The sequence below is a fragment of the Vitis riparia genome, chromosome 11 (genome assembly GCF_004353265.1).
Source record: "Vitis riparia cultivar Riparia Gloire de Montpellier isolate 1030 chromosome 11, EGFV_Vit.rip_1.0, whole genome shotgun sequence".
NCBI classification, from domain to species: Eukaryota; Viridiplantae; Streptophyta; class Magnoliopsida; order Vitales; family Vitaceae; genus Vitis; species Vitis riparia.
This window is the reverse complement of record NC_048441.1, coordinates 13,443,441-13,470,995: the sequence shown is the minus strand read 5'-3', so window position 1 is coordinate 13,470,995 and position 27,555 is coordinate 13,443,441. Positions and strand designations below refer to the sequence as shown.

At 33.0% G+C, this 27,555-nt stretch overlaps 2 protein-coding genes across 3 annotated transcripts; one reads left to right on the top strand and one right to left on the bottom strand.

Annotated features, from left to right (window-relative positions):
• The first annotated feature begins 3,311 nt into the window (after nt 1-3,311).
• On the top strand, nt 3,312-9,325 carry LOC117925559 (triphosphate tunnel metalloenzyme 3). Of its 2 annotated transcripts, none has more exons than XM_034844604.1 (2): nt 3,312-4,184; nt 9,024-9,325. In XM_034844604.1, exon 1 carries the CDS (start codon nt 3,565-3,567, stop codon nt 4,168-4,170), a length of 606 nt encoding a protein of 201 aa, XP_034700495.1. In that variant the 5' UTR covers nt 3,312-3,564; the 3' UTR covers nt 4,171-4,184; nt 9,024-9,325. The 2 variants fall into 2 exon arrangements, with proteins under 2 accessions (XP_034700495.1, XP_034700494.1); XM_034844603.1 differs by having other exon boundaries at nt 3,313-4,166.
• A 1,275-nt stretch (nt 9,326-10,600) lies between these two features.
• On the bottom strand, nt 10,601-13,395 carry LOC117924582 (prostatic spermine-binding protein-like). The gene is made up of 4 exons (XM_034843240.1): nt 13,287-13,395; nt 13,039-13,192; nt 11,299-11,357; nt 10,601-11,201 (listed from the first exon to the last, which is right to left on the bottom strand). Exons 2-4 carry the CDS (start codon nt 13,165-13,167, stop codon nt 10,868-10,870), a joined length of 522 nt encoding a protein of 173 aa, XP_034699131.1. The 5' UTR covers nt 13,168-13,192; nt 13,287-13,395; the 3' UTR covers nt 10,601-10,867.
• Between the last annotated feature and the right edge of the window lie 14,160 nt (nt 13,396-27,555).

Here is a 27,555-nt window from a genome sequence, read left to right as displayed (position 1 = left end):
GCCTACTAATTACAGGCTTATCTTTTTATTGCTGTAGGGTTTGGGGGTTGGGTGCTGGAGGGAGAAGAAGTGGAAGAGGATGCAGATTTTATACTGGAGTTTTGTGGCAAATTATTCCTGAAACGTATGATGTTAATGTGCTTCTTCATGTGACAGTTAATTTCTTCTACAATTTATTATGAAACCTGCTGGAAAAAATGTTGTTCCAAATAATTAGAATTTATCGTAAGTTACGTTCTCCATGTTTATTTAATTTTTATTGGTGTGCCCACTTTAATGCAAACATGCTAATTTAAGAACACAAAAATAAAACAAATATACATAGTATACAAAGTTTTAACGTAATTCAGTCAATTATACTATATCCACGAAAGAGAGGATTATACCAAATACAACAATTAGGTTCCCCAAACATCATTTGTTTCTCTACCTCGAACTATGAATCTTGACCCTCTGACTCCACCAAGTATCTCTCGTTCTTCCCTTCCTCTCGTATAATCTTTACAAATTGATCTCCTTCTCATTATTTTTTTCTCTCTTAACTTAAAATGCTTATAAATATTTCCAACAATTTTCCTTGTTTTACAAGAAAATCTAATATTGCAATAACATATTAACTTATGAAATGTTGTATACAATATTCTTTATAAGAAAAAAAAAAAATCAATGCTAATTAGAAATTTGGGACTCTATCCAACACTTCTTGCCAAATATTATATGAATGATATATTAATCAATAAAAATATGAATTGACATAAAATATTATGTGAATATTTCTCTAAAAATAATTTTAAAATAGATAATTACAAAAATCCTAAAGAATTGAAATAGCTAAGAAATGTTCAATCTCAACTATTAAATAATTTATTTGTAATTTGTTCATAACTAGGCATATAAATTTTATTAGATTATATTTCAATTTCTCTAAATTCAATCAATGTCAAATTTTTATTATTGTCATGGGTAATTTTAAGTACGAAATAATTTTGTACCATCTTCAAAAATCAAAAGTCTTGTATAGTAATTAAATACAAAAATATATAAATTTTCTAAACTAAATTATAAATATTATAAAATAGAAAAATAATTATATATATATATCATTCTTCAATACAAAATATAGATCATATTTTAATATTAAGGCTATGTTTGGTTCCCGAAAAATACAAAGGAAAGAAAAAAAATGTTAAGGAAAATGATTTTCTCATGTTTGGTTGTGCTATGAAAAATATCAAAGAAAATCAAATATAATTAAAACTAATTAAAAACTTATATATTTTTAAATTATTTAATTTTTATATTGATGAGTTAAAATAAATAAAATGAGTTTGAAGTAACAAAAAAAATAATTTATCAACTTTTAATCTATTTTTTTATTTTCCTTCACTTTTTCTTTCCTTCTACTTTTCCTTTGTATTTTCTTTCCCTCGCATTTTCCCTCAAATTTTCCGGGAACCAAACATAGTCAGGGTATTTTTAAATTCTACATATTATTTATGAATATGTGTATTATTACTTTTTCTTCTTTTCCTTTTTTTCTTTTTTGAGTTTTTCTCAATATTTTTTATGACTTTTGATTAATTTCTATATCATCCATGTTTTTTGTAAAAATCTTCATTGATATTTTCCAAAATATGTTGATATATCCGTAATATACAACAAATTTATGAAAACCGGTATTTTTATTGTTCTTGATTAATATCTTAAGCAAATTAGGATTGAAAAAAAATGAGGGCGATTGGTCCCTCTTGTGTTACTAATATATTGATTATGAGCCCTTATACATACATATAATGCTTTTAATTGACTTCCATTAGTTGACCAATTCATTTTACACTTATTTCATCTCTTCCACTTAAATTTTTTTCTTTTGGATGCAATTAAACTTAAGTTTTTTCAATTGCAGGTTTCCAATACTTATGTCTTAAATGCTTCAATTGACTTCTAGAATTTTTTTCATTTTTAATCTTTAACACATCAACAAAGGATATATATTTGATTCATCCTTTCTTGCAATTGATTATTCCAATGTTCAAACTGATCTTCTTAGCATCCTTCTTTTAACACAAACATCTATGATTTCCTAAACCACATTCCACACGAACTTGTTCCAAATAATGACCAAGAGCCTTCTTTTTCATCAACAAAACATGGAAACCAACGCAATAACCACCAAAAAAAATTGCAACTCCTATTTTAAAATACTTAAACATAATTTTACCTAGTGATACAAAAGCCCAAAATCTCTTATGTCAAAGAAAAAGCTCAAATCATGACAAAAAAATAAACAAAGTTAATAACATAAATAGCTGAAGAAGGTTCCTCCAACACGCTACTTTATATCTTAAGTCTTAACTAACTTATCATTTTGTTATCAATCATGGAAGTCTATGTCCATTATGCTCTTGAAACTCTTGAAATTTATTTATGTGGTTACCAATGATTTAAAATTATTGATATTATTTGGAAAAGAGATTTCATTCAATTCTTTGAGTGCATTATGCTCCTAAACTTGTAAAATTCATTTAATGCACCCTTGAACCCTTGTTATCATTTGCATTGTTCTTTCATTTCAAGCTAGTAGTTGTATTTTTGAGAAAAATTCCTTATTGTACTTTCAGAGAGGAAGATTTGGATATGTGTCAGGAACACTTAGAAGATACTAAGAATTCATTAAAACCTTAAGTCCAAATGTAAAAAAATTGGAGGCCTTTGGTTAAATAAGTCCTTGATTTAGTAGAAAAACCTCAAGTTCAAGAATAGGCAAGGAGTGAATGCATGCAATTGCTAATTACTATAAAAATTGTGTCAATATTTTTTTTTCCTTTCTCGGTTAAGTTTCATCTTCTTAATATTCATTGTTGTTACATTAACAATCATCATTTGCATTAAATTTCTCAAAATTTTTGGGTGTATGCATACGATTGAATTAGTCTTGACTTCATAGTGACTTTATCCTTATCCTTCACAATTGTAGGTGTCATATTTTGATATAAGAAGAAAAAATGCTCATATAACAAAGGATTACCTAAAATATGGTGCGCTTAGCGAAATTTTATTGTTTGGAGAATATGCACTTTTAGTAATTAAGTTTATGTCAAACCAATGTCGCCTTATATTAAAAGTTGGGAGAATTTGCCACAAGATGAATTTCAAAGAAAATTAAGACATACGTTACTGAGCATTTTGATTTTAAAAAATTGGTGCAATAAGTTTAGCAAGCAAATTGATTAAGCTGAAACTTAAAAATGAAACAGTGATGCTGAGTTAAACCACCAAACAAGGGGTAAGGTATATGAAGCAAAACGTGGCCGAGCCAAGGAGCGAGCTTCAGAAATGCTGAGAAGAAAACCTAGCAAGATCGAGGTCAAGGTGGAAGACAAGGAAGAACTCGAAGGAGCTCGCAAATCCACCTCCACTTCCACCACCACCACCACCTCCGCCACCTCCACTCCCACTGCATCTACCACTCTCCTCCACCACTTCGACCGCGCCAAAGACCCCTCCGCCAAACCCCAACGCATCGGCCTCTCCTCCTAAACCTCAACCCTAATCCATTCCCCAATGGAGGTCGAGGTCAAGATCCGCCTCCCAGATTCCTCCACCCACCGCGCCGTCTCCGCTCTCCTCTCATCGTTTCACCGCGAAACCCAGCGCCAACAGAACCTCTTTTTTGACGGCGCCGCCGGTGAGCTCTCCTCCCGTCGCGCCGTCTTCCGCCTCCGATTCTACGGTGACGATTCCCGCTGCGTCGTTTCTCTCAAAGCCAAAGCGATTTTGGTTAACGGTGTGAGTCGCGTTGAGGAAGACGAGGAGGAAATGGAGCCGTCGATCGGCCGCGACTGCGTTGCGGATCCGTCGAAGCTTAGTGAGGTGGATTCTAGGATTTTGAGGAGGGTTAGGGATGAATTTGGGGTTGGTACCGGAGGGTTCGTGTGTTTGGGTGGGTTTAAGAATGTTAGGGATGTGTTTGAGTGGAAGGGTTTGAAATTGGAATTGGATGAGACGATGTATGATTTTGGAACTTGTTTTGAGATTGAATGCGAGAGCTCCAATCCGGAGGAAGCAAAGCAGGTGATTGAAGGGTTTTTGAAGGAGAATGGAATAAGTTACTCGGACTCTGAGGCTTCCAAGTTTGCTATTTTTCGTTCCGGGAAGCTGCCACAGTGAGTGTTCAGCAACTGGTACTGATAAATTATGATTGTTTATTGGCTTTCTGGTTTACTTTTTCTTGCTTGAAAGCTTTATTAATATGATTCTGGCGTATAGGATTGAGAATCATTATCTATGTATTTGATTAATTTTTATGTATTCGAAATCTTTATTGAGTTTGGTTTCAGTGTTTTGCTTCCCTATGGTATTTATGAGATCATTTTTTTAAATGGGCCAATTTGTGAGATGTAATTATTGCCTGATCTGAACCTGTTTGTTTTATTTGGGATAAGTACTTTCTGGTTCACTGGAGTCTGTTTGATTGCCAAGAAATTGCGGAAGGGAAAGAGCACTTGGCAACTTAGATCAACAATCTAAGACAAAAAGGTCCTATGAGTTTTCCATATAAAGAGCACTCACAAAGGTTCCATTTTGTTACTCATGTTTTGCTTCAAGGAAAAAAATGGGGTTGCTATTGGGATTACTGTTGTAATGTGTGGTTTTTTTTTTGTTTATTTATTTATTTTTTTGATAAGTAAGTAAGAGTCAACAGAAATATATGATAGCGCCCCCCCCCCCCCCCCCCTCCCTTTTTTTGATAGGTACACTTTGGTTTTTTGTGGAGCTTCCAAGGATCAATTGTTGTATTTAAGTCGGATTTTTAATGTGGTTTGAGGCCATGTCGGGTTTGAGAATTAATCTTGACAAAAGTGAGCTTATTCCGGCGGGTTGTGTGGATGATGCAGAGGAGTTGGCTGCAGCTATTGGTTGTAAGGTTGGAAGTCTTCCAACCATTTATTTGGGGTTGCCTTTAGGTGCACCATACAGATCACTGGCTGTCTAGGACGGTGTGGAGGAGAGAATGAGGAAAAAATTGGCTAGATAGAAGAGCCAATACATATCCAAAGGAGGTAGGATTACTTTGATTCGGAGTACTCTAGCTAGTATGCCCATTTACTTTATGTCCATGCTCCCTATGCCAAGAAAAGTTAGACTGAACTCAGACTTGGACTACCACCGACTTTGTAAATCTTTTGCATTTTTTCTTCCTTTTTTTTTCCCTTAAATTATTCGAAAACTAAATATAGCGTATATATAAAATAGAATGGATTTAGTTGAAACTAAGGGTTGTGCTTGGAAACATTTTTTTTTAGCTACATTCATATTTGGTCTTTGTTCAAAATACAAAAGTTCTGTGAATTCATGCAAGCTTTCTAACACAATATTACAATTTATAAATTTGTATAATTTATAACCATACTATAATCTTAGTGAGTTGTGTAATATTAATTAGCAACAATTAAATACACAAAATTTAGGCAAAAGTCACATTTTAGAAGGGGCTCATGTAATTAGATTTAGAATGCATGAGACCGGTTTAAATACTTCCATTTTCTTTTTCTGAGAGATACCAAGGTTATTGATTTTTAAGTGTTTGTCCTATAACCCCTTTCTTTTAGGAGAGATGAAGGGTTATTGATTTTAAGCATTTATACAATAGACGTTTCTTTTGGAGATATAAAGTGTTATTTGTTTTTGGCATTAATTCTATAACTACAGAAACCGATCCAATATGCCTATCAGCATGGATTCAATCTTGGATTGAAATGCAATGTTATATAAAAAATCCTACCGTTGAACGGATGCTAACCCCCCAGTCATGTACTCTATATCTGCCAGGAAATAGTTCTTGTATGAAGCTTTATACTTCAGGAAGCCTTTATTTTTTTTCCCCCTTTTCTTAGGCAGTTTTATGTAAAGAAAAGTTTCTTTGTCCATTTTCTGATTGATCTAAAACAATTTTCCTTTGCACGTTATTTTGGATGAACCTGAAACAACCTGTCTGATTGTTATTCTTGTTTAAGCATATGCTGATTTACTCACTATGTTGTTCTCTGTTAATGACTGCTCTGGGAAGTTAACTGATTTTCAAGTTTATTTTCTGTTTGATTTTGTTTGCACTATGAACCACCTGCTTCTATATATAAAATCTCTAATATCTTAGAAGATATTTGTTTTGATAGGTATCTGATATGTTAGAAGATGACTAAATAAAATGCTGATTCTTTTTAGTACTGGATTGAACTCAATGTGTGACCTTTAATTTTTATTTTTTAAAATTTTTTGATGAGTAAATATTGATATTTTAAATCTACCTATAAAAAAAAATATTATTATTTTAAATCTACTGATTATGCAATTTTCGCTATGAAAGGCATAGTAGAGTGTTATTCTGTAGGGCAAGAAGAGGTGCTGTAATAGTTATGATGTATTGATAGTAAAAAAAAATATTATTATTTTAAATCTACTGATTATGCAATTTTCAATATGAAAGGCATAGTAGAGTGTTATTCTGTACGGCAAGAAGAGGTGCTGTAATAGTTATGATGTATTGATAGGTTGGTGGAAGGGTGGTGGTGTTGAGAGGTTGTGGAGGTGGTGGCAACAATGGATGATAGTGAATGTTAATGTGGGAATTACAGCGACCCAGAGTGGCAATTTGTTCTTTTGGTGATTCTTGCAGTGAAAAGGTCTAGTTAGTCATAGAGTGATGACAAGGACATCTTGGTAGCAGATGGTAGTGACAATGTGATGGCAATGGCTGGGGATGATAATGCATGGGTTTGGGATGGGGCAGATCTCTCCTGATCCTGCCCCTTAAAAGAAATCGTCCATCCATTTCTGGCTTGAACCAGATTCGAAGTGGGACTGAGTCCTATCCCTGAGTTGGGTTGAAGCATGTTGGGTAAATAAGAAAATATTATGTTTGTAATCTCTATTTGTCTCCTGAGAGAATGAAAAAAAATCAAGAAAAACAAAGGGGTATCTACACCTGAGTGCTAATTCAAGAAATTTCTTTTTCCATTTTTTCAACCACCAAACAAAGTTAAAATGATTCCATTTTCCCTCAAAAGAATCAGTCTTTTAAATCTGAGACATCTTAAAGAAAAAATCCCAATCTTTTAAACCTATCTAAAAAAATAAAAAATAATGAAAAAATAATAAAAAAAAAAGCCTCAAACAAATCTAATTAAACCCAATGTAAATTGGGATTTTTATGTGCCTTGTAGGGAAAATGAAAAACAAAACAAAAAGGAAACAATGAAATCAATAGCAAAGGATGTGAGAAAGGCAACAATGCAGGAGGGTAGTGTTAAAGACCACACTAAAACAACATCTGAAAGTATTAAAGAAAATTATAAAAATAATGTTTCATATTGGGGGATATATAATGAAAGATATGTAATTAAATGTAAGTATAAGGATAGAACATAAAAACTATATTATGGCCTGGGTTGGCTGGGTTATAACCCTGTACCAGCCCAAACCCCAGTCATATTCAACTAATTTAGCCCAAACCTGCTCTTACCTTGTTTAGAACTCATCTATACCTGTTCCAAGGGCAAGTTATCAAAAAATCTTGTCCCATTGTTGTTGCTAGCAAAGGCTGCAGTTCTCAAGGGGCGTTGGCATTGATGGATGTGGCAGTGCCACTAATTGCAACTTTTCATGGTGGGGCTGTGGTGGCAGAGGGTGGTAGTCGTGACTGATCCTTGAGGTGGTAGTGATAAAAACTTAGCAAAGGTAAGTTGGTGGATAGTGGTGTGACTAGCAGTCATTAGGTAGTAGCCAGTTGTTGAAGGTTGCTACAAGTCACCTATGGTGGTAGTGGTTAATGTTGCAGTTGTGGTGGGTGGCTGCAGCAGCAATGAGCATGGTGTAAGACATGGAGCAATGGTGGCAAGGTGGTGCTGGTGAAGTGAGGCTCTTCTCCATTGAAACCATATGGTTGGTGACTTGGTGGTGGAGAGTCTGGAGACAAGTCGGTGGGTGGTCATTTTGACAAATTGCCCATTTTGGTGCTTGCAATCATAGTGGCAATGGAGTCTCCACTCCTCGTGACTTCTTTTCCTCAAATTCTCTTTAGAAGGATTCAAAAATAAATATTTTCCATTAAGATCTGTAAATCTCAGGTTATAACTAAAATCAAGTTTTTGTTACGGGAGGAACTGTTATTATACTTGGAGTACTGCCTCTGAAACATAAGAGACTTGGATTTATCAGTCCCAAATCTAATCACCAACCGCAATTTTCCAAAGCCTCCCAAAGAAATTCACAACATATAAACTAAACTCAGAGGCTGGATACAAAAACATTTTGCTGATTGAGTCCTGTCAAGCCATTTTGAAATGATCCCTTTTTAGAACTGCTACACAACTATCCCAAGAAGTGTATAAGCTAAACTGAGAGGTGGAATACAGAAGCATTTTGATGATTGAATCCTGTCAAGCCACACTTTGAAATGATTCCTTTTTAGAACTACTGCATGACCATCCTGAGTTAGTCTTAACACCATATTGAAATTTTGTCTTTACATTCAGAATTCCTCCAAGAAAAGGCATATCTCTAACCTAAAAACACATTAACCATTAGAATTACATATAAACCTGGAAGGTTGGAATTTTTCACACTTATTATGCTGCATTTGAGGGGTGAGTTGAAGAATTTTAGTAGGTACTGCATAGTTATTTACTTGATTGATCATAAGAGAAAGATGATATTTCCTCTTCTTATGTCTCTTATCTCAGTCTGGCTTGTCATTTGTGATGGAGTTGTAAATAGAATTAGAATTCGTTTGGCAGTGATTCTAAAAAGCACTTCTAACCTTTCTAACACATGAAAGTTTTTATTAAAAAAGTTGTTTTCAGGTGTTAAAAAGGCTAGAAACATTTCCTAGAAAGTGTCAAACAAGCCCTTAATATAGGCAGATGATTCTACAATTTGAAATTCCTGGATGCTCATTTCCCACCCAAATGGCAAGTGCAAGGAATCTTACTGAAGTAATCTTTTTAATTTGTGTTCTTCTGTAGGTAATCTGGCTGGATAACTTACGATGACCATTGATGTGGAAAAATTATTGTGATGATCGAAGATTTAGGTCCAAATTTCTGAAGAAAAGCAACATTTTTCTTCCTTTTCAAACATCTCATTGTTCCATGGTGGTTGCAGATTCTGTAGGCATCTACAACTGGAAGCAATATTTTCTCTTTCACAATAATTGTATGCACTGCAACACCAAATTGATCCACTTTGATGATTTTTCTCTTTATATTTTATTTGACTGATATTTTAGCTTTTAATAAAGTTTTGGTATGTTAGACATGTTTCTCAATTCTAAACCGTTGCTCATCGGTCACAGGCATCTGTTTGCATCCCCTGTAGAGATGCTCATTGAAAAACTTTTAGATCCAAAAGTGATTTAGTTTGATCTGCATTGTCTTCCAAGGGTAGCTACCATATTTCAATTTCTACCTGTCTAAAATGATCTTGATTAGGTTTGTCTCAGGGTGTGGGGTTTTTTTTTTTTTTTGGGGTGCTGGGTATGTACATTCCATCAAGCCAAGCAATGCCGGTTAGACTAATAGATGAGTGCATCTACCATCATCTCATTACATGATGTACCTGGTTGTTGACAGCACATTTCTTGCAATGATTTGCTTTCTTTCATTGTGAGTCAAGTAGTAATACACTTAAGAGGTAGGTTTGGTCGTATTATATTAACATGAGATTCCTGTGGGTGGTGGGTGATGGGACGTTGTGGGTGAATTGGAGGTTGGTGGTGGTGTTGGAGGTGGGGCTTCTGACTGTTGGGTGAGAAGGAAGTTTAACCTAGCTTCTTTTGGACCCAAAATTCATGTTAGAGATCGCATCATTCCAATTGGGAAAGTAGACGCTCAAAACATTGTAATCAGGCACTACATTTTTATGACAAATTTCTGCTGACATGTTTTGTAAAATAATATATTAGAAAATGCTAGTATGAAACGTTTCACTTAAAATTTATGTGAGAATTCTACAGCTTTTCTAATTGTTAAATAAGTTGAACATTATCATAATAATTTTTCTCAACAGTCCAAAAGCTTTTAACTTGAAAACATTTATGCAAAATTTGTTCCAAAAGGCTTATTATGCGGTTAACCTGTTTATATACTTGAGAAGATGGGTCCCTCAATGCATGAATCTGTTGGATGGCATGCTATAAAATTGAATTTAAATCAATTTGTTCCAGCTGGCGTCTGAATGCAGCCAGGTGTACAACTGAACCAATGTTTCCACTTGAAGACACATTTGAAATCAAGGCCATGACCAAAACCTCGTATTCCAACTCTTTTAACATGAATAAAATGAAGTGAAAAAAATATAAAATAAAATAAAAAATTGCAGGCTTAATACAACGGCTCTGCAGAAAGAATGTCATTGGCTTTAAATGTGACTTCTCCCCAGTCATCCAGCTCTCATTCCTTCCAGTGGGACATAGGTACTGCCCCAAAACAAGGGCAAGCAATTGAAATTTCGGAAGGGTGGTTTTCAAACCAAAAAAGGTTCAGATTCTTCTTTCTTGGGATCAACTGAGCACCGATCAATCTTTAAAGTAATATGAAGGTTGTAGTCAGAATTATCCTCCACTTTAAAAGACCTATGAAAATCCACACCCCCCACTTTAACAAGAATGATGATTCATTCATCAAGTCGAATAATACATATAATAATAATAATCTGTGACAGGACAAATACCACAAAATAGGTTCATTCAGGACAAGGATGGTAAATTTCCTAAGCTATGAAGATAGACAAGCTGAACCCTCCCACCCTCCCTACCCCAAAATGGAAACAAAACAAAGCTAAAAAAAAAAAAAGAAACCTACCAGTAATCTCATTTCCTCTTCTTAGCAGGTGGCTGTTGAATCTCTTCATCCTCATCTTCCTCGTCTTCTTCCTCTCCTCCATCGTCCTCATCATCCTCATCACCATCATCATCATCGTCATCCTCATCATCGCTACCCCCATCACCATTGGCAGCAGGATCATCCTCAGGATCCCCTTCATCATCCTCTCCTTCTTCACCCGAGAAATCTTCATCACCTGCATCATCTTCAGGGTCATCTGCATCATCTTCATCATCATCGTCTTCATCATCCTCAGTTTCACTACCATCTGTGTTTTTGGTGTCAGGCTGCTTCCTTCTGTGAAGCTCATCAAAAGGAAACCTGCAGAGGAATTAAGTAACAAATCGGCCTGGTTAATTGATTTTCCTTTCAAACCAACACAGTAGGGTTCAAGAGAGATCCAAAAGATTCCCATTACCTTTCATCCATCCCTACTAATTGAGGAGAAGCATTTACAACATTCATCAATGATCCTGACTGGCAAACCTTAGCCCATGTTAGTAAGAGAGCATAAACAAATAAACTTGCATAAAACAAATATAGAACCATGCATTGGGAAGATGTTTTTCCTTTTTCTATATCATTCAGCAAAGATCCATTCTAAAACAGCAATAACAAAAAAAAAAAAATTTAAAAACAAGTTTTCTTTCTATCCCAATTCCATCATATATATACCCATATGACAACCCCTATGACTTAATGGGGCATGAACAAAGTGCAGTTTGAAGATAGAAATGCATGAAAACAAAGGCAGATCCATAGGGAGCTACAATAAGAACCAATTATCTATGGCTTGCAAACGCTTCAGACCTTGCTGCCAACAAAATAAAATTCCACAATTCTGGGATTTCAGGACTGGAAAAGTTGGACAAAATATTAACAAATCAACAAATGTTAAATTGGTAACGTCAAAAATAAAATCTTACAGTCTTTGGAAATGTATTCAATGTCTAACCCTAAAGCAACCACTCCACAAAACAGATTATAAAAAGTACCCAAGAAAATGAAATGGAAGGTGGAAATATGAACAACTATATTGTGTCTGAGAAGCCAAAACAGAAAATACAATTTCTTCCATACATTTCAGTGCATTCTCCTTCTTTCCTTAGTCCACCAAAATCCTACTAACTTACATCTGCCCTAAAATTCTGCAGTGCAACATTGATCCTTGGAAGGGGGCATTGGGGGCAGGGGGTGGTTTGTTCGAAAAATTTTCTCAATTGGAAATAAGACTAGAACACTACACCAATACCGTAAATATTGAAAAAAGAAAATACTAAAAGAAGCAGCCCATGGAGGAAAGCACTAAATATTGCTAAGGAATGAAGATTCAGCGTTCAGGAAATGGAAAAGTAATGCATAAAAATTCATCTATTTTATGCTCCGAGACGCAAGAAAATAATAATGTAGGGGCTTTCAGTTAACAGCATAAGGAATCCGTAAACATAAGCATACACTGCAAAAGCTTTCAGCTTTTGTTGGATTCCAAGACAAGAATATTATTTCCTATTCACAAAAAGTAGCTAAAATCAAAAGTGCACATAAGACTATATTTTGCAAAAGAAAAGGGAAGACAAACCAACTCTGGAAACATCCCAAAAGAGAGAACATTAAATCAAACCAGTTAGGGATAACCCTAGCTAGAAAATCCTGATTAAGAATTCTAGTTCTTGAACTTTATTTGATGATAAATAAAAATAACCCAAAACATGAGAGAGATAAGCAAAATCACCCAATCCAAAACAAATTTACCAGTCAAAGGCAAACCCTTATTTACCAATAACACCCAATGCATAGAAACATTATTAGGTTAATTCTAAGAGGATTTAAAGCACCATAGGCAGCCCATCTCTACAAGGGAAACGAGTGTGTTTGGGAAAATAAAAGGAGGGAATAAAAAACAAACAAACAAACTAGTAGCAGAAGCAAAACCTAGCTTGAAGAAATTTAAAAGTAGCAATACCCCAGTTCCTCATATGGACCATAGAAGCAAAAAAACAAAAGCATAAAATCTAAACCCTAGAATACAAAAAATTAGAGCTTTACAAGACAAAGCAAGGGCACAAACCCAAACCCCAATAAACCAAAAAAAAAATCAAAGCTTTACAAGACAAAGTAAGAGAAAAATCAAGAAAAAAAGAAGGTACCAAAATTATACCATCATGAGAATGGAAGCAAGAGATCTCCCAGCAGCCACAAGGGTCTCCACAACCACAGCTTCCATGGCACAGCATACCATCATCTTTTCCAAAGCCACCACAGCAGAGCTGAGACTCCCCACTTCCATTGCACCAAAACTGCGCTCGACCACACTAAAACAGCAATACCCAGTAATGTTAGAGAGAGAGAAACAAGGGCACAACTCTGAAGAATGAAAGAGCAGAGCACGCAGAGAAACAGCAATACCCAGTAATGTTAGAGAGAGAAACAAGAGCAAAACTCTGAAGAATGAAAGAGCAGAGCACACAAAGAAAGAAAAAAGATATTACGGTTGGTCCGGTTAGGGTTGTTTGTGGCTAAACCCAGGGTTTGGTCCGGTTAGGGTTTTTGTTCCGTTCACCAATTTATTTTCACTTTTTGAAATTTGACTTTTTTTTTTTTTTTTTTTGGGTATTTCTAGATTTTTTTGACTTCACACGCTTTGGATCTTGTGTTCGATTTCATAATAATGCCGGTAGCCCTTTTTCTCCCCGCCCTCTACTACACTTCTTTTAGTTTAGCCACATTTTGCCACGTCATCATATGATTTAAATTAATTTATATAATAATTTCTCTCATGTAATTAAATTGACGTCTCACTTTTACGAGGCGTGAAATTATTTAATAATAGAAAGGGTAAAAAAGTAATTCAAAATTTAAAACATAGTTAATCTCTTTTCCTCGTATACGCATCTAATATCTTGTTTCGAAATAAAAATGCTTTTAAAAAACAAAAAAAAAATGTTTTAAAAATTAAAGATGAAGTCAAATAAATGATGATTTGAATGACACCCACGGGACTTGTAACAAATTAGAGGGAAATTCCGTACTAGAAAATTGATTGGAAGACATTAAAAAAAATTATATTTATATTATCCACCTTTCAAAGTCAGATGGTAGTGGCACTCACTCCACCAAACGGCCCTGGAGGCCTGGACTCAACTCACCCATTGGACAGCGCGTGGAGTACACGCCGAGTTGAACTGGACACGTGTTCATCTGTCGGATTAAACGTCTCACAATGGGCTGGTTGGGCTAAGTGGGCTGGGCCCAATGAATCTGTCTAACGCTAGCCTGACGTCAACAGAAGGTCTTTAAACAACAAAGGGTTTCGGAGCATTCTTAAGTAAGAGAGTGGAACAAGTATTTATTAACAATTAATAAAAATAAATATATAAAATTAAGAGTTAGGAATTAAAACTGAGATTTAGATTAAAGTTAAATTAATACCGAGAAGAAAGTAAGCACATATGTAGTTGGGAAAAGTGGGTATTGAGTCGCTAATTTGAAGAAATATAAAAAATAAATATTTTAATTTTTATAAATTAGTTTTATTTTTATCTATTTAACAGTATTTTAAAATATATGTACTTTTTCATAAGTTATATAATTATTTTCTAAAATGATATTTTACTTGTCAGGTTAATAACACTAATTAATATTTTTTTTATCGTCAAAACTAATTTAAGATTAATAAAATAAGAAATTTTTAAAATTAAAAAAATTTAAAGTTAAAAATATAAAAATAAAATATTAACTCACTTTGCTAAATCACATTAGTAGAAAATATAAATTCGATAAAGAGTTGGAAATACAATGAGAATTGATATTTAATTTTTTAAATTTTTAAGTTTTTGGTTTTAATTGTATTTATTTTTTTCTTTTTTAGTTTAATTGCATTTCATTTTTGTGTATTTTGGTTTTAATTGTATTTTTAATTTTTATTATATAATCAATAAAATCTTTTAAATTAAATATTTTATTTTAATAAACATCTTTAATGTTTATGTTTGTATTCTAATTAATAATGATTTTAATTTATATTATATAATCAATAAAATCTTTTTATTTGTTTAAATATTTAATTAAAATTATGTATATATTACTTATTAAAATTAAATTAATTAAATTTTTCTTGTCAAGTTTGAAAATGGTATGAATTAAGACAACCACAAAAGTATTATAAGGTAGAGGATTTTAACCGAAATTAGATATGCTGATAAATTGCAAGAGGAACCCTCACCATACTATAGAACAACGTGTGGATAATGTCATTGACATGATCAAAAGATTAGAAATGAAATATATATTTCCATCAAGCTATAAGAAGCAAATATTGCAAATGTCATTAATCGAACCAAAGGCTAAATTTTTGAATGTGTATGGAAAATTGTTCAAAGAAGTCCTAACAATTGGACAAATAAGTCTTTTGATAACTTGGTAGACATTTTTAAGGAACATTGGCGAATATGCTTTTTGAAAAATACCTTTGAACGAATAACAATGTTCTATGTTTCTACGAACTTGTGAAGTGTGCGAAATTTAAATTATGTCAAACATAAAGTTACTTAAAACAACTTCTAAAGTTATAGCAAACACTGCGTATAATCTAGATATTGTTCGATTTAGCTTCAAGGGTGAAGATTAGTTGTCTCCTCTATGTTACATTTTCATTTTTTTTTTCTACATAGAATGTAAATATTTGATATGCAAAACATGATATGAATATTTATCTTTTGATAAATTAATATATCTTTTGTTTGCATGCCTTCATTTATATTATATATATTGTTAACACATACTAGTTGTACAATATTATTTTATGCAGTGGGAGGTTTTAGGTTAAAAATACATTTAAGTAATTCTTTGCCTAAAATTAAAGATACTTGCATAAATTATTTCTAACTTATAAGAATTTAAAGTTGTATCTAGGAGTTGATTTAGAATATAGTGAACTTTCATTTATATTATAATTTAAGGTTATTAAATATTAAAAGATAATTAGAGTAAGTAAAAGTATCAATATCTATAAAAGTATGAATTAATAAGATTGTGTAATATCTTTATATAGTTGAAAATTTTGACTACAACTAGGAACATCATAACAGAACTAAACAAGGGTGAGAAACTAAATGACAATAATTATCATATTTGACATCGTAAAATTTGATGTTTTCTTGAAGATCAAAAAGTTCTTGAAACATTGAATCATGTCATACTAGAACCTAAACAAAGGAACTTTGCTCAACATAGAGCAGTTCAGGAGGCTTATATGGTTTGGAAAAGAAATTTTTTTAGCTTGCACTATGTTGTTGAGTTGTATGGATGATATCTCAATTGAATATGAGGTCTACCATATCCTAGACTACCCATGAAATGTGAAAAGCTTTGAAACAAAAGTTTGGTGGACTTTTAGCTACACAACTAAGAGAACTTATAATAAAAGTTGGAAATTATAAGATCCGCCCAAACCATACTATGAAACAACATCTCAAGAAGATGAAAAGAATGATAAGAGAGCTTGAGACATCTAAACATGTCTTCATCGATGGGCAATAAGTTGAGGTTGTCATCAGTATTAACATCTTAGATCTAAGCAACAAAAGCAATGCCCATTTTTCAAAAAAAATGATATTTGGGGTTAAAATATTAATCTTTAGATTTGGATGTTCACAAACCTTAAATTCCAAATGTTGAAGAATCAAATTGATATCCTCAGAAGTCTCGTAAACCCACGATCTTTTGTTCTATGACTCAACCTTGTTCCTTAGCACACGAATTATGAGTAGTTTAGGAAGGTGGAGGTTAGGACTTTCTCTTTTCTATGGATGATAGAAGACAAAAGTGATAGAAACCCTAACCCCTGTGAGGTATTTATAGGATTCATAACTAAGCTTAAGCTTACATGGACTTGAGTCACTTAATGTAACCCAAATTGGGTTCTAATTAATTAATTAACCCCATAGGGTCATCTAATTCATTAATTACTCGTTTCAAATATGTTATTCATTAATCCCTATGCAACCTTGCATGATTACCTAAACGCACTTATACACATAAGTGAACCAATAGTCAATTCAACCCTTATAAACTATGCCAACAAAGTATATAAGCTTGAGTGGGGACCATTATGACTCATATGACAGTACTAGCTCTTTCAAAATTCAATTCTAAAGTTGATTCAACACACACTATAGAAAATTAATTACACTCCAATACCCTACGTAAATAATAACGAGATACGAAGTGTTCAGGTTCGTGACATGTTATCCATTACATTTAGTCTTCTCATAGACTAGTGTTCATAGTTTAACAAGGAAAAAGTTATCAGTCTTTCAAAAATACCCATACCAATCTTGAGTTACAAATATTAATATTATGTGATTAACTAACATATCTTAACTCACAAAGAGTTTATGTCAAGTTCCACTTAAGGACCTACTATAACCATAGTTTACATGAATATACTTTCTTAGGATTACTAAAAAGTACACTCAATCTCAATCTCATAAGATATCATGCTAACTCTACTGAGAATACCTATTGCTACTAGCTTCTATTAACAGTGACCTAATCCATAAGAATATGTGATCACCTTAAAATCTCACTCATAGGTCAAAGTCACTACAAACTTGGGCACAAACTCATTATCTTCTCAAGGTTGAGAGACAATACTATGAAGCAGTTTGGTGAAGTTGTGACTACTTGATAACCCTATGTTATGACTCACTGTAAGTTTTGTTCAATATGTAACCATACATACTAGTGTACTCACCATTGGAACCTTATCTCGATGACTAAGACCAATCATCCATCCAATTATGAGGTAATGCACTACAATGTCAAATGGATTATCTAAGTCCATAAACCAACTATGAAAAAATTATCTACTTGTAAGAAACCCATAACTTGGATTTTCTGTACAACTGCTAATACACCCAAGTCATATACAATATAAGAGATGCTATTGAGAATGCTCAAAAAATACAATGTATGGAATAAAGATAGATAAAAGTAAAACTAGGATATCATTAAGTAAATAATGAAATAATTTATTTAATGAAACTAGGATTTATCATACAAAGTCAAAAGCACAAAGTGTGCTAGTTAAATTGATCTATTCTATGGATTTCCATCTTCACATGTACCTGGACTTTCTTCCATAAATGGCTTCGCGGATCTCCATCTGTACCTAGATTCGCCATTGGCTTCTCACTCGTGGCAAGGCTTTTGAGAGTAAGTAGAAGCAGGGTCGTTCCTGATCTTCGACCACCCTCCCCCGACCAATCGGACGAATATTTAATTGTGAAATAACTTCAAATGATTTCAAAATGATTGAGGGCGAACATTATGTTTATATTAGGTGGCATAAAGATAAATACGTGTTATTACATTTATACTTAGATATTATACTTATAGCTAAAAATGGTTTGTTCAAACCATTAAAAGATGATTATCATCCTGTAGACCCCCAAATATGTCTCATTCCTTTTAAAATTTTTGTCTAATTTTCCATATCCGGGATTAAATCTTGGTCTTTCATTTTTTGTTACAATCCCCACCATTCATCTAAGAAAAACCCTAAGAGACCTCAATTTCTCACTCTCTTCCTCTAATTTTGTCGTCTCACCCACAGTCCGCACTCATTTTTCTTCTTATTTTCTTCTTTTTATTTCCTTATATTTTCTTCTTATTCTTTCCTTATATTTTCTTTCTTTTTATTTTCTTTTCATTTTTCTTTCCCCTTCGTCTCCTTTTTTTTCCTTTCTTCTCCTTTCACATTTTCATGTCGCACCCCGCTCCTTGTTGGATTCACTTCCGCCACACCATTTTTTTTTCTCTCACATTTCTCTCAATTTTCTCTCATTTTCTCTATTTCCAAACATCATTTCATGTTGTTCTCTTCTTTCTCTTTTATTTATTTCTTATTCTTTCATTCTCTCTCCATCTTCATGGAAATCCACTATTGCCCCCAATTCACTTTTGCCATTGTCGGCCACCGATGACATGATTTCCTCTATTTGCATCTCTACATTGCCATCGGAACCACCATCTCCACATTACAACGTCGCTGCACTCCTCACTACAACGTCGCTGCACTCCTCACTGTTGAGTCATTGCCTCCATCTCTCCATGGGACCACCCTAGACACGCCACCTGTACCGCCCATGGCTGTCATGCCAGCCACAATAACTAACAGCCAACAACCATTCGCACATATGCCATTGCCTTATCTCAGATTTCACCATGCTCATCATCCTCTATATATCACCTTGATCTATACAGTGTTTGTTTGCTCTTGATATTAGGCTTGGTCCCATGGATATTTTGCTCTACTTTTGATTTTGGTTTGATTGAATGTGGTTTACATTGTTGTGGATTATGGATTGGTTATTTTGGGATATGTTTTATTTTTTTTCAATTACTTTGGATTTGGGCTAAATTAGTTTTGACTTAGGCCCAATTGGATTAATTTTATAGGTCTTGATTTGGGTTTAGGCTTTGATGGAGTTAACTTTTAATTTGTTTGGGATTTGATTCTCCATTTGGATTTGGGCTTACTAACATATGGATCTTTCAATTGGGCTTTAATCTATTTCATTTTAATTTAAGCTTGTATATTTATTAAATATTGCATTGGGTCTGGTCATTTTATTGATACATGGGTTGTGGTATTTCTTTTGTTGCTAAGAACAGGAAAAAAAGTGCAATGTTGGTTGGGAACAGTTGAAGCAGTTGGAAGCAGGGCATGAGCATGGGTAGAAATTTGGTGAAGCCTAATTTGGGGATTAAAAAAATCACTTGCAGTAAGGAAAATGGGGTAAGGAGGGCTCTCTGATTTTTATTTTTATTTTTCTGGATTTTTTTTTTCTTTCTATGGGAGGGTTGAAAGTTCTTGTGTATTTTGGAGACCTGTTGTAAGGTTGTTGGAAAGCCATAAACTGAGGGCTTGCATTGTAAAAGTGTAAATATGTATTCATCCCTATCCTTTTTTTTTTTTTTTACATGTTTGTATATGTTTCTACACACATCTGTATTTGTTTCCATGTATTTTTTTGTATATGTTTGCTTGTTTTTGTTATTCATTATTCTGTACACATATTATTATCACAAATATTCTAGTATTATTGTGTTTATAATTTTTGTTTAATATCTATTTATTTTATTATTAAAAGGAATAATGGTATTAGTAATAGGTTACTTAAATGAATAAGGATTATTTGTTCATTGATTCACTATATGATTTTTCTTGTTTTGAAATTTTTATAATAAACAATCTTTTTATTTTAGTTATTTATTTTGTCTCTTGTTTAAATAAAGTGTTAAAAGTTGATTTTCTTTAATAAACTAAAGTCATAGGTAATGCATCCAGGAAACTTTTTTTTATATATAACAATTTCAAAACCTTTTTGTTTGAAATAAATTAATACTCAAACTATTTTTTATAAAATTAAATAAAGGTTTTTTTTAATAAATAAAAGTCCATTTTCCGTAAAAAAAAGTTGTTAACATTTATTTATAGATAAATTGAATTGATTTATTTTGTAAATAAAATTACAAAATATATCTTTATTAAGAGTAAATAGAAAAAAGCAATCGTTAAACTCATAATTTTATTCTATTATTATTATTATTTATATTATTGTGGAGGATCATCCATATTGATGTATATCTTTTTGTGACTCCCTATAAAAGGGAGATACCTCTAATGAAAATCTATTTTATTCTCTTTCTACACTCTAATTTATCTTTTTTACTTTCTTCTCCTTTCACTTATAATTTTATAAGACGTTATCAACATGACTAGTCTCTATAAAAGAAATAGAAAGATTTTTCTTTATTCAAAGAAATAGAAAGACTCTTCTCTCTTCTTTCTCACAAAAAGGTATGTGACAAACTTATATCACAATTTTCTATTTTATTACTCTTTGATCTCTATTTTCATTTATTTTATTTAAATACATAAATATGTATAATTCCTACAACCAGAAGTTATGGGGTAAATTATAAATTGTGGGGTAAATTCATAACCAGGAGTTATGGGGAAAAATTATAAAATTACAAATATATGACCAGAAGTTATGTATAAGATCCCTAATTATTTATTTTTAATTATATGGTATAACTGGATGTTATACCAAACGATATTATATAACTAGAAGCTATAAAATAAATAAATAAATAAATGTTCATAGCTTAAAGCTATGTACAAATTTACATAATGAAAGTTCACAGCCCGAAGTTATGCACAAATTTACATAAAATAATTCATAGCTTGAAGCTATGAAAGAGAAAAATATATATATATATATATATATATATATATATATATATATATATATATATATATATATATATATATATATATTAAATTTTAATTCTTATTTAATATTTATACATTTTTACCACATTTATAATTGATAAATTTTAGGTCATTATATTTTTTACTTGAAATATTATTAAAGCATTTTATTAATAGTTTATTATAATAATTGAAATATTTCTCTGATTAATATTATATATAGCTTTCAGATAATGTCAAACCTTGCAAAGCTTGAATTTGTTGCCCTCGATATTTCGGGCAAGAACTACTTATCTTGGGTTTTGGATACTGAAATTCATCTAGATGCGATGAATCTTGGAAATACCATTAAAGAAGGAAATGACGCATCCCTACAGGATCGCGCCAGAGCTTTGATATTCCTTCACCATCACATTGATGAATGATTAAAATGTGAATACATTACGATTAAATATTCTTTCATCCTTTGGAATAATCTAAGGGAACGATATGACCACCAAAAAACGTAATCCTTCCAAAAGCATGTTATGATTGGATGCACTTGAGATTACAAGATTTCAAGTTTGTTAGTGACTACAACTCGGTCCTATTCAAAATTAGCTCACAATTAAAATTGTGTGGAGAAAATGTCAGTAAAGAAGATATGCTTGAAAAAACATTCATGACTTTTCATGCCTCGAATGTGCTCTTGCAACAGTAATATCGAGAGCGTTGTTTCACTAAATATTCAGAATTGATCTCATGTCTTCTTATGGCTGAACAAAATAATGATCTATTACTGAAAAACCATCAATCTCGTCCTATTGGGTCCATGTCATTGCCTGAAGCCAATGCCACATCTGTTCAAACCCTTGGACCTGGACAAGGACGTGGATATGGACGAGGTCGAGAATGTGGTCGTGGTAAATACAATTCTTCTCATCGTAGTAGTTCTCAAAGTAAAAAAGAACAACTCAAACCACCAAAAATGGAATAATTCAGAGGCACAACCTGAAAAGGGGATAGAACCACAAAGTAAACATGCTCATGAGAATAAGTGTCATAGATGTGGCATGAAAGGGCATTGGTCACATACTTGTCATACTCCGAAACATTTTGTTGACCTTTATCAAGCCTTAATAAAAGCAAAAGGAAAGGAAGTTGAAATGAACTTCATTGATAGTGATGGCCCAGTAGATCTAACCCATTTAGATGTTTCAGATTTCTTTGAGAATCTTAATGGGAAAATTGACCATCTAATTGGTAATGGAAATGTTTGTTATGATTAAATGTTATGTTTTTATTTAGTTCTTTGCAAATAGGTTTATTTTGTTATCATCTTTAAACACATTGTTTATTATTCATATTTTATAGTTTATTTCACATTTTATTATTTCTTATTTAAATTCTTCTTTTTATTTAAACTTGAAGATACATGGATCTTTTTCATACCTCGATACATCATACGACATCCAATGTAGATGCATGTCTTGCAGATTGTGCCACAACACACACAATCCTTTGTGATAAAAAATATTTTTCCAACATATCATTGGTTAAGTCTAATGTTAATACAATATCAGGTCCTGTAGACTTGATTCAAGGCTCCAGAAGAACAACTATTATTTTACTTAGAGGAACTAAAATTCACATTAATGATGCCCTTTATTATGTTAAATCCAAGTGAAATCTTCTTAGTTTCAAGGATACTTACCAAAATGGATATCACATTGAAACTATGAATGACGATAGTAATGAATACCTTCTCATTACTTCAATTATTTTTGGAGAAAAACACATCTTGGAAAAACTTTCTTCTTATTCTTGTGGGTTATATAAAACAATCATTAGACCCATTGAGTCATATGCTTTCATGAACCAAAAGTTCTGTGACTTAAAAACTTTTATGATATGGCACGAACATCTTGGTCATCCAGGATTATCCATGATGCGTCGTATCATCAACAATTCTTTAGGGCATCCCTTGAAAAACCAGAAGATTCTGATGCCCAATGATTACAATTGTGTTGCTTGCTCAAAAGGTAAATTAATTATTAAACCATCATTTACCAAGGTTGAATATGAATCACCAACCTTTCTAGAACGTATTCAAGGTGATATTTGTGGACTCATTCATCCACCTAGTGGACCTTTTCGTTATTTTATGGTTTTAATTTATGCATCAACTCGTTGGTCTCATGTTTGTCTTCTTTCAACTAGAAATATTGTCTTCGCTGGGTTACTTGCTTAAATAATTCGACTCAATGCACAATTCCCTGATCATCTTATTAAGACAATTCGTCTTGATAATGCTGGTGAATTTTCCTCTCAAACATTTATTGATTATTGTATGTCGATTGCTATTGATGTTGAATATCATGTTGCTCATACCCATACCCAGAATGGATTAGCTGAATCTCTAATTAAACGTTTGCAATTGATTGCAAGACGATTACTCTTGAGAACAAAATTGTCCTTGTCTCCATGGGGGCATGCTATTCTTCATGCTGCCACTTTAATTTGAATTCGCCCTACAACTAATCATGATTGCTCACCTTTACAACTTGCTTTAGGCTCCCAACCAAATGTTTCACATTTTCGTATTTTTTGTTGTACTGTTTATGTTCCTGTGAAACCAAGGTTTGGTTAATCTCGGTTTTGATGATAACAAAACAAGGTTTAGAACTAATGATTATATTTCAAATGTGATTAGGCAAGACGGTTTTCAAAGTGGCAATCACAAAGACAAATCAAGCCAAGAAGAAATCATGAAGAAGAAGACCACCTCAAAGAGAAGTGTTTTTCAAAGACCCAAGATTCATAAGATCTCTTTGTAAGGTTGTTGGTGCACTAGGATTTTCATGCATTACATTCTTTACTTATGCACCAAAATCATCCAAGAGTTATTTTGTTTTAATAATTTAAAATTGGATGATTTCATGTTTTCAACTAAAACCTTGTGTCAAATGTTTTTCAAACTTGTTTAAAAGGTTTTAAGTTGAAAGAGTTGGTTGGTGAGCCAAAAATGGCTCAATCGGTTGAACCGAATGAAGAATCGGTCCACCCCCAGTTCAACCAGTCAAGGGTGTGTGAACAGTAACTGTCGACCGCCAACTCAATCGATTGAGAGGTGCAAAAAACCTTATCTCTCTTCCAGAATGGTTGTTTGATCGAATGAGGAACCGGTCGACCCACACCTCAACCGGTCGAGGTCTAACAGTCACCTGCCAAGTATTAAATGCTAACGGCTAGTCAACCGATCGACCCCTAGCTCGACCGATCGAACCCCCAATAGCTAATTTGTCTTTTTTCCTCTATAAAAAGGCTCCAAATCTTCATTGTTGATGAGCTCAACCTTCTCAAACCTTTCTTGAATATATTTGAGCCTTGAAAAAGTGTTTTTTTTAGTGCACCATTGTTCTAAAACTTGCATATCATTAGTGCACCATTCAATTATAGTTTTCTTGTATCATTTAAGCTTAAAGTTTTTGTACTAGAATTTTGTGAGATCATTTATTTATAAATCTTTGAGAGAAAGTTTCTCAAGTGTGGGGTATCACTTGAAGGGTTGTTCAAGAGTGGGGTATCTCTTGAGAAGTGTAAAGGGTGCTTGGAGCCAAAAGTCTAAGAGGGTGAATTGGAACCATAATCCAATTGTATTGCTTGAAGGCTTGGTTTGGAAGCCTTGAATTAGTGGAACCTCAAGCTTGGGATTGAAATTAGAGGAGAGTGGATGTAAGATAGGTTGCGTCGAACCACTATAAAGTCTTGTGTTTGCATTCTCTCTTCCTTACTCTTTTACTTTATATGCAATTGTCTTTATATTGTTTCATTATATACTTGCATATATTTGTCTCTTACATTTACATAGTTTAAATTTGCAAAAAGAGACCATCACCCTATTCACCCCCCCTCCCCCCTCTAGGGTGATTACCATAGGTTGGATTAGCTTAATTTTTCTAATAGTTCCCATAGCTCTACCTCAACGTTCCAAGTTAGGACCTCAACATCAACTTAGTAAATATGTTGGTTTTAATTCTCCATTCATTATTCGTTATCTTGAACCAGTCATAGGTGATGTTTTTATTGTCTACTTTGTAGACTGTCATTTTGATAAAAATGTTTTCCCATCATTAAAGGGAGACAAGTCAAAAGAATGACGAGACATTACATGGTATGCACCATCCTTGTATCATCTTGATCCTTGCACAAGACAATGTGAGTTAGAAGTTCAAAGGATTGTTCATTTGCAGGGACTTGCAAATCAATTACCTGATGTTTTCACATATATAAAGAAAGTAACAAAGTCACACATGTCAGTTGTAAACACCCCAACACATATTGATGTCCCTAAAGGACAATTGGAGAATGTCATAGCAAATGAATCTAAGACACGCCTGAAGCGTGGTAGACCTATTGGCTCAAATGATTAAATTCCTAGAAAAAGAAAATGAACAACATATGAAAAAACTTAGTACTCTTGAAGAGTTCACAAATATGAAAGGGTCAAATGATGAAACCCAACTTGACAAACAGTTAGCTCCTGAAGATACACAAATTGATCAAATACCAATATCTAGAACTGAAGAGATCTCAATGAGTCACACGAGAGAAACAAAAGACCATAGCGACATTATCATAGATAATATATTAGCATTCCAAGTGGCTATGGACATCATGAGAAATGATGAATATCAAGAACCACAAACTGTGAATGAATGTCGAAAAACGAATGATTGGCCAAAATGGAAAGAAACAATCCAAATAAAGCTAAACTCATTAACAAAACAAGAGGTATTTGGACCTATAGTTCAAACACTTGGAAACATAAAGCCTGTTGGATATAAATGGGTCTTTGTGAAAAAATGAAATGAGAATGATAAAATCATAAGATATAAAGCACGACTTGTTGCTCAAGGTATCTCTCAAAGACTTAGTATAGACTATGAGGAAACTTATTCCCTTGTAATAGATGCAATCACACTTCAATACTTGATAAGTTTAACAATCTCTAAAGGACTAGATATGTGTCTTATGGATGTTATTACAACCTATTTATATAGGTCTATAAATACTAACATATATATGAAAATCCCTAAAGAATTCAAATTGCCTGAAGCAACTAATCCAAAACCTTGAAACATGTACTCAATCAAGCTATAAAGATTTTTGTACGTATTAAAGCAATCATAACGTATGTGGTATAATCGTTTGAGTGAGTATTTGTTAAAAGAAGGATATGTGAATAATTCAATTTGTCCATGTGTTTTTATCAAGAAATCAAAATTTGGGCTTATAATAATTGCAGTGTATGTGGATGATTTAAACCTTATAGGAATTCCTAAAGAGCTCACAAAAGCAGTCAATTATTTAAAGAAGGAATTTGAAATGAAAGACTTGGGGAAAACAAAATACTGCCTCGGCCTGCAAATCGAGCATTGTTCAAATGGCATATTAGTCCATCAATCGACATATATAGAGAAAGTATTAAAACGATTTTATATAGACAAATCACATCCAGTCAATTCTTCTATGGTTGTTCATTCACTTGAAGTGAACAAAGACCCATTTCATCCTAAAGAAGAAAATGAAGAATTGTTTGGTCTAGAAGTACCATATCTCAGTGTAATCGGTGCACTAATGTATCTTGCAAATTGTACTAGACCAGACATAGCATTCTTTGTCAACTTACTAGCAAGATACAGTTCTGCCCCAACTAAAAGGCATTGGAACGAGATTAAACATATATTGCAATACCTTTGTGGAACAAGTGACATGGGTTTATGTTATTCAAAAGAATCAAAATCACAATTGATTGGGTATGCAGATGCAGAATATCTTTCAGATCTTCATAAAGCTCGATCTCAAACGGGATATGTCTTTACTTATGGTGAAATGACAATATCTTGGAGATCAGTCAAGCAAACAATAGTAGCCACATCTTCAAATCATTTAGAAATTCTTACAATTCATGAAGCAAGTCGTGAATGGGTATGGCTAAGGTCAATAATCCAACAAATACAAGAAACATGTGGACTACCTTCCATTAGAGGCAATGCAACCGTGTTACATGAAAATAATACTGCTTATATGGCACAAATTAAAGGAGGATTCATAAAAGGTGACAGAACTAAGCATATCTCCCACAAATTCTTTTATACTCATGAGCTCCAAAAGAAAGGTGAGATTGATGTTCAACAAATTCGGTCATGCAATAATCCATCTGATCTATTCACAAAGGCGTTACCTTCGACCACATTGAAAAAGTTAAGGTATGACATTGGAATGCGAAGATTGAGAGATCTACCATTTGAAATATATAAGAAATCATAATCATGTTTACATGAGGATGAAAATGCTAATATGGATATATTACACTTTTTTTTTCCTTTGTCCAGGTTTTGTCCCACTAGG